General features: G+C 36.1%; 1 protein-coding gene across 1 annotated transcript; it reads right to left on the reverse strand.

Moving 5' to 3' along the window:
• Positions 1 to 2,473: 2,473 nt before the first annotated feature.
• LOC103958483 (RHOMBOID-like protein 2) lies at positions 2,474 to 5,130 on the reverse strand. The gene is made up of 5 exons (XM_009370744.3): positions 4,740 to 5,130; positions 3,719 to 3,882; positions 3,358 to 3,524; positions 2,967 to 3,217; positions 2,474 to 2,821 (listed from the first exon to the last, which is right to left on the reverse strand). The coding sequence occupies exons 1-5, from the start codon at positions 5,018 to 5,020 to the stop codon at positions 2,710 to 2,712; spliced, it is 975 nt and encodes a 324-aa protein (XP_009369019.2). The 5' UTR covers positions 5,021 to 5,130; the 3' UTR covers positions 2,474 to 2,709.
• Between the last annotated feature and the right edge of the window lie 3,308 nt (positions 5,131 to 8,438).

Consider the following 8,438-nt stretch of genomic DNA (forward strand, 5'->3'; position numbering starts at 1 on the left):
AGAGGATCTTGTTGGAAACTTGTAGTGTGTTGAAAGCATTTTATTAAGTGGAATAATGTGCACATAAAAGGGAGGTGGGGGCGCACCACAGGGATATTTAATATATGTCTATGTTAGCTGCATTTCCCAATTCCAATTAATTGGAATCAATTGAAAAAATAATTAAACAAAAAGGTTAAGGGGACTTGTGTCTTGTCTATCACATGGGTTGGAATGGGAAGAAAGAGAAACTCATTTCTCTTTCTTCTTCCTCTCGTCTTCTTCGATAGAAAGTTGTCTAAAATGCAGAACCAGCTGCTATGCAAAAAAAAAAAAAAAAATTTCTAAAACACTCAGACCACCGCTAGGCCACCTAGTCGCCCACTTAAGCCGCCCAAGCACCACCTAGGTAGCCTTGGCGCCCACCTAATCTCTTTGCTGATTTTTCTTCCGACTATAGGTTAATCACAGCTGTTGGCCACCGTGTAGCGCCTAAGCCGATTTTTAGAAAATTGGTGTGTGAGGCTTTTAGCCTTAATCTTCAGTGTTATTATTTTGCTGGTGCATATTCGTCAATCAAAGAAAGGCAGAAATTTGCATCCACACCCTCTTTTTCTTGATATTTTTTTCTTTCTTTTACATTGTATTCTACTTTTTTTTTCTTTGTTTAGCAAACATGTGTGTGTATGCTTTTGTTGCTACTAACAACTAAAGAACCTACGTGATGAGCAGGCATAGCAATTAATAAGCTAACTACGTCTTTATTGTGAATATGGGCATGTTAACTTGTGACCAAGCTCAATCAAGCAAGTAAAATAGATGTGGTGATAGCGTCGAATGCGTTGCTAACTTATGTATTCGAGCGATCACGGCCGAGGAAGGAACACGTGTCGACCTTATGTTCTAGAACCTGGAGGCAAAATTGCTAGATCACTGCAAAGTTCAATAACTGGTTCGACTTTCACTATACCGAACATTGAGTAACCTGATAACACCTCACTTCACCGAGAAGCTAATGAGATGACCTCTTTAGGCAAAAGTGCTAGAAACTTTTCACCAGCTGAGACTTGGATAAAAGTAATGTTGTTACTCCAAACTAAAGATGCTCATAAGTCACTTGATCTTTGACTCTAGTGCTGTTAATCCAAGATGTGTTGATGAAGGGTTGGGGTTAGTATTTTTCTCAAGGATAAGAGAAAGATTCGCGTAGAGCGAGGTTTTATGCTGAACGTTGAGTTGAAGGTCCTTTTCTGATGTAGAGCACCTTGTATTTATAGGAGTGAATTTTGTGCTGACCAAGTTTGCCGAAGTAGAGTCTCAATAGGAATATGACTCTTCAGCACACATTTAGATATTCTTGACATTATCTCATCATACCCTTCTCCTGTTGAAACTCCAACTCTAGCAAGCCTTGGCTTTTGGACTTGAACTAGGACTATGGACTTAGTCATCTTATGTGTTCGATTCACTTATTTTTAGATCAATCACATGTTTTAATTCTTGGAATAATTTGAATCTTATAAAAACCTATCATGATCCTTAGCAATTTCAACTCCAATAGGACTCGACCGAGCCACGCCTAGATCTGATCCTTTAAGAGCCATTCCTCAGCTAGGACTCGGAAGAATTATGTCCTTCTAGGCTGAACCATGGCCTGAGAAATCACCATTGGGCCGGGAACCACAATCTCTCAACCTGAGTTATCTATCCTCAGCTCAAACCTAGTAGTTAGGCCCAAACAATTTTTTTTAGTATAAAATTTTCGTTCTTTCAGAAACCTGACGACCAATAATTTATATTGAATTTGATATTAAAGTTCAAATTAAACATTAAAAGCACATCTATTCTTCAATCTCTCACTATCAAAATTGTGACAACGAAATCAAAATCGTGTTACAAACGGATGAATTTTTGCAAGTTTGGCCATGAATTTACAATGAACTATCTTGTTCAGGCCTCTCTAAAACAGACTTATTTATATTCTTTATTATTAGAGCCATATTCTGATCTAAACTACAAAAAGGTGATTCAAATTTGGGCAAATACGGGTGAAGCACTAACAAGTTCTATCAAGTGAGGATGTTTTTACCCTTGTAACTTCATGCATTCCATGATGTGGCCAGCTTTCGCAGTTTTACCCATTTGTCACCTACTGATCTTCAGAAGTTTTCAGGCCGTCTCCTACTAACTTCTTTACGTTACCTGACTTACCTTCTGCTTACCTTTTGGAAAGAAATAGTTCCTTGCTGGAAGCAATTCCTTAATCCTCCATTTTGACACATGCATACACTTTATAGAATCCTCCATTTTGACATATGCAGACATTTTATAGAATCAAACATTTTATTTGTAACGTGTCAAACTGTGATTGGTATGGCGCGATTGGCATGTGATTGAGAGGGAAGTAAGAATGACTATTTCCAATATTTTCCTTTCGGAGAAATTCCTCTCCTATTTTGTAGAAGACCGTACCTCCATCATCCACACCAGTCACTGGGAGGAGAAAATCCACTCTGTAAAAACAAATCTCATGTATACATCGTCCATAATCTGTATCATATATACATTACTATCTCCATGTTCCAAAGCAAGCTAGAATATCTCATCTGTCGTTCTACGCCATGTACATCAGTGACTAAGCTCCCATTGAAAGAAAGAAAAACATATCATACAAAGAAAACAATAGGAAATGAGATGGAGTTGGAGACAAAGTGGACGAGACTCCTCGCCTCAGTTCCAGCATCTCCATTTTGACGTTGGCACACAGCTTAGGTAATGGCACCAGCCGCAGTGCTTGTTTAAGTTCTCTCCTTTGAACAGAAACACCAATCCTGTAGTTAATCTGCGTTTAACAAGAAAATGAAAATTAATCATCTCAAATGACGCCTTGTGTATGCAAATGTGTAAACTGAAACTCCTCCAATACAAGGAAGTTGAATTGTATGCAAAATTCAAACAATGATTAGACAATCCGGCAACAAGCGTACCCGGCAATCAGTAAGGCAGAGGCAACCACCACAAGAACATATTGGTAACCCTTGTGCTTAGATTTGACACGAGTGTTGGCTGGAAGATTCCGAGACTCTATCCATCCAAACTGGGGACGAAGTAGAAAAATAAAGCCAAGGAGAAACCCGGTCAAGAATCCTCCAATGTGGGCGAAGTTGCCAACATGAGGAAGAATTCCAACTGCTAAGTTAATGGCGATAATGACTATGAGCGTTAATAGAGCCGCAGCCTGGACAAGCAAGAGAAGAGAATTTGTCAATGACACAAAACATTCAAATTTTAGCACGAAGCCATGACACAAATACATGCGTCAAAACCATTAACAGAATACCAACTTCACTTGATAGAAATGAAAATTTGAGGACAAACCTTATTGGTGTATATGCTCCAGTTAGTGATAAGCTCTGATAACATAGCTCCGAGAAGTCCAAACAAAGCGCCAGAAGCTCCAACAGAAATATTATTACTCTGAATGAAAAGGGCAAATAATATGCTTCCACCAAATCCTGACAACAGGTAGATTATCCCCACACGTACTGCCAGATCATTCAAACATATAATTGAGGTCAGAACGAAACAAAAACATCATGAAAAGATGTAAAAAGAAATACATTTGTAAGAAACCAACAAGGCTTAGAATATCTAAACAATTATCAACATAGAAGAGAACATATATATTTGATTTTCTATAATTCACATATTTGACGACGTAGGAAGAGAACTAGCATACCGAATCCAAATTGCTGTTCAAGACGGATGCCAATAAAGATCAAGCTCAGCATGTTTACAAGCAAATGGATGACACCGGCGTGCAACCACATACATGTGAAAAGTCTCCATCCTTGATGCCCATGTACAACCTTGAACCATTCAAGAGCTCCCAATTTTTTCAATCTGCAAAAGCAGGAATTATGACTCAGATAATGCAAATCGAATAGGAAGAAAGAAAAAGTACTTGCCCATCGAGAAACACCAGAAAACCACTTCCATTAAATTATCACAAGCACAAAAGAAACTTATAAATTAAGAAGCAGATAAACTCTCCGGTCCTTTAACTATGACACGACAGGATTAACATTTCCAAACTCTTTACTTCCAATGAGTCAAAATCCAATGTTGGAATCACCCAAAAGGTCATCACTTTTTGACCAGAAAAAGGGGTCATTCTTCCAAGTCCTGAAGGAAATATTGTCCTGACATAACCTTGTTGGATTAATCAGCAACTTTTCGGTTCCAAGCAAACCAAACACAACCAAATAACAAAGAATGAAGAAGTTGAATAGTCCCACCAATGTATGAACCAAATAACTAGGAACATCATAGAATTAGAACCAGTCCCAATTCCCATCAATACGAATTAGAATCAAAATTTAAAAACAACTGCAACAACAAAGAACAAATGAGTATCCACATAGCACGATTTGAACAAATTTAAAAGAAAAAAACTAGGAAATAAAAGAGAAATTTCAGCACCAAGAATTGCTTACTAACATATTGGCAGTCCAGTTTACGAATATATCAACAGATATTTCGATATCAAAGACCTTGAAAAAACAGTAAAATTCTAATAAATCTATACACATCCAACTAAGAAACCGTAAAATTAGCCCAAAAATCCACAGGTGGTATCGTAAACAAATTCCACAAAACCAGAACCCCAAATCAGGTGAAGCAGTAGAATCACAAAACCAACAAATAAAACAAATAAAAATCACGAAATTGAGCGGTGGGTAAAGTCAGAGAGAGCTCACGTCTTAGAAGAGGGACCAAACAGAGGGTTCTCCTTGAGAGGCTGGAACGAAAGCCGACCAAGAAACTTAGCCACGCACTTTCCATCGAAACCAAGATTGTGTTTTGGGCAGTTGTTGATGATCATGGCGACGATGAAGACAACAATATTGGCCACCACAAACATCGGAATCAGCCACGACGTCCATTGGGCTTCGGATGTTCCCACGTAGTACTGGTTGGAGTTATAACTGTAATTGTTGGGTCTGGGTTTTTCTGGTGGTCCTCGTTCCTGATCAGCCATTTCTTCGATTGTTTGATTCTCTCTTTGCCTGTCTCTCTCAAGAAAGTCTGAAACTTTGGGGTGTAGAGTGAGAAAGGCGTGTGGTTTTGGGGTGGGTTAGGAAGTGTAAATATTTGAGAGGAAGAAGGAATTGGGAAGCAGAGATTTTGACAGTGACTTGGACGAGTGGAACACGTGTTGGTATATTGTTATGAAGGGACAGGAATTGGAAGCAGAAGAGAAGGTTGTGGATTACATAGACAAATTGTCTGCCCTCCTGTTACTTGCCTTTCACATTCTTTTTTATTTGTAAGGTCACGGTTAAATCACGTCAATATTTTATATTTTTATTACTTTTTATCTTATTACTTCTATTAAAATATTAATATAAAATGTTAACGTAGCATAACCGTGATCGCATAAATAGAAAGAGATGGAAAGATCACGATAACAGAACGTAAACAATCTGCCTCTGTGGATTTAACAGCTGAAAGAAACAAGAGTAAGAAGAAGTAGCAGGGTGATGTCGGTAAATATCGTTTGAGTTGTCCGTAAATATTAATATTAATATAATAATAATATAATAAGCAGAAAAGGAGGTATACATGAGAAAGTTTTTAACGTGATTGGTACACGAGCACATGTCATTATATAAAAGATAGGATACGTGTGATAAAAAGTTAATAATTTAAAAAATAAAATTTCCCACTACTTATATAAAAACAAATGTACCACCCATGTTTCTGTTACAATAAAAAATTTCTCGGTATACATCGTCATATGATTTTATTAATATTAATATAATTCATGTTTATGATCTTAAAATATGTCCGGATCACATCCACCAAATCCACCTAATTAATGAATCCAGACCCTTGAAATTTGATCCAACAGCTACAAATAGGGGCCTTTAAAAGTTAGAACAACTTTAGTCGTTGGATCAAATTTCAAGGCCCAAATTCATTGATTTGATGGATTTCAAGATCCATTTCCTTAAAATATGACCACTCTAGCACTGCCTCTCTCCTCTCTCTTTTGAGTTGTCTGTCCTTTTCTTTTTTTTTTTTTTTTTTTTTTTTTTTTTTTTGTCAAACATGAGAATTTAATTACATTAAAAACTAGTAACCAAGCCCAAAAAGAATCAGGTAAACAACAATAGATACTTGGCCTTGGTGGGATTCGACATATTGGTTGTGGGAGGGCAAATGAGAGAGGGAAGTGGATCTGATATAACATTTCTGATCGTAGCTCACCGATTCGAGTACATGGTAGGGTGGAGATGGAATATCACGGCTATGGAGGAACGAGGAAGGAAAATTAAAAGATAGAAATCAGTAAAAGCAGGCAAAAAATGCCGAATAAGGGGCATGAAGCCTAAACCTGAGACAAGCTCAAGAGATAGTTGATACCCGACTCAAAGAAAACTGAGTTAAAACTTAGGGGAGAACTGATAATGAAGTGAAGGTGGGATGCCGGGAGGGGGAAGGGATAGAGGAGATGAGAGGGGAAGAAAAAAGGGGGAGGGCAAATGAGAAAGAAGGGAAGGAGAAGGAAAAGGAATGAGTAGCGAGTTGCCGCCTATTCTAAGCAAGAACATGGCTTCTGGATTTAGGTTTTGAAGCTCACAGAGAAAGAAGACATTTTCTTGTACAAAACTAGACTATATTGTCTCGTTTGTTTCATTTTAACCCAGCTATGTTGTATAAGAAAAATTAGTTGAACACATAACTTCCTCTTTCATCACGCAATCAAACCATATTTAACTTAGTAAGAATGATACAATTAAGCTAAATTCATTGAATCTAACAGTTAAGATCTAATATGATCAAATCAAAAGTTCAAATTTAAATCTAACGGCCAAAATAATTATAAAAAAAAAAATCTTCCATGTGTTACATATTATTTCATAATGTTTCACGAGTTTCATGATGTCAGTTTAATGATTTTTCAATATTTATTTAAATTTAAATATTTTTAGGTTAAAATATTCATAAAATTAAAAGGTATACTCGACATAGTTTTTTTTTTTTTGTTAAAGAAAGTTACTTTAAGGAAAAAATTATCCTAAATTCATTCTTTAAAATCTCAAGTTAAAATTTTAACCTAGAATGATTGGAGCATAAAAACTATTTATAGGTTAAAAATTTTAGTTTTTAATCCAAGGGTTGGAGATGGTGAGTGCACAGTTAAATTTTGGAGTGTCAATATAGTTCTAAATTTTAGTTTCCAAACATGTGAAACACCACAGGGTAACCTAGTAATTGGGGACGAATTTCAGATCCGTATTTCATGTAACCCGCCTTGTATTTGATTTCTAATGCTGGTGAATCATACGAAGGTGGCCAAAGAGAGGTTGAAATGCTTACGTGAGTTTTCTCAGCCTCTAAAAGGATAGAATGTTATTTTTACTTCTCACATACCTTTTTAATTTTTTACCGTCAAATTAAATCAATTAAAGAAGATCAATAAAAAATTAATATAAAAATACGAAAAGTAAATATGCGCATGAATACTATTATCCTAATTAAATTGATTCCTCAATGTCATGCCCAATAAATATTTTTGTGTATGGAAAACACGTTTGGTGATGTCCAATCCAAAAAGAAGAGTGGAAGGATAATTCCTCCACGTGTTATCACCAAGATCGCAAAATTGTTCGGACAGATGGCAGTGACAAAGCAATTCTGCAATAGAAAGAATCTGTTATGTCCGAAATGGACAAGGTTTCTATCCGAAATTTTTTTGTGCAGATTCGGATGATCAATCAATCGTATATGTTTATTGTACATCGTATGATTAATTTTTCTTAGATATTGTTTATATTTAATTTTAAATTAAAAATTTAAAATAATTTCTAATCTCACGATATACGAAGAATGGTCACGATTAATTGATCATTTGGATTCCCAAAAATAGGATACGGATAGGATCCTAACAGACAGAAGGAGTTAAAAGGAAAATTAAACTCATTTGGTCCTGAAAATTATTATTATTTTATCCTACAAATTAATTTGATTTGAATAACTTTCTTAAAAAGTAATGAAGTGTTGTAGCCTATTTTATCTGCCAAGGGTAAGGGGCTGGTGGCAAGAAGAAGAGAGATTAAGAGAGATGTGTCTGTAGAATTGTAGGGGAATATGTGTTGTTATCCCTCCTACATAGTGCCTTTATTTATAGTAGTGTAGGAGAGAAGAAATTTCTTAATCCCCAAGGAATACAAGTTGTAATAGAAAAATGATAACTATAATCAAATCTAATATAGGATTTACATAATCACATTTAAACTAGGAAATTTTACAACACTCCCCCTTGAGTGTGTAAATACTCAAGGTAGATTTAGCATCATGCAGAAGTTGAGGAAGTCAACTTGTCGGTACTGATTCTAAGGAACAACGCTTATTCTCAATAAGGTAGGAACTTGCATAAGTAAGTGAGTCTC

This window comes from the organism of the source record quoted next, unplaced genomic scaffold (assembly GCF_019419815.1).
Source record: "Pyrus x bretschneideri cultivar Hongxiangsu unplaced genomic scaffold, Pyrus_bretschneideri_v1 Contig3, whole genome shotgun sequence".
NCBI lineage: Eukaryota > Viridiplantae > Streptophyta > Magnoliopsida > Rosales > Rosaceae > Pyrus > Pyrus x bretschneideri.

Excerpts from the sequence above, each read along its gene's own strand:
- LOC103958483 (XM_009370744.3), bottom strand. The coding sequence starts at position 5,020 with ATGGCTGATCAGGAACGAGGACCACCAGAAAAACCCAGACCCAACAAT. Across the intron at positions 3,525-3,718 it reads TGAACAGCAATTTGGATTCG|TACGTGTGGGGATAATCTAC; the intron begins GTATGCTAGTTC and ends ATGATCTGGCAG. Across the intron at positions 3,218-3,357 it reads GGAGCATATACACCAATAAG|GCTGCGGCTCTATTAACGCT; the intron begins GTTTGTCCTCAA and ends TTGCTTGTCCAG.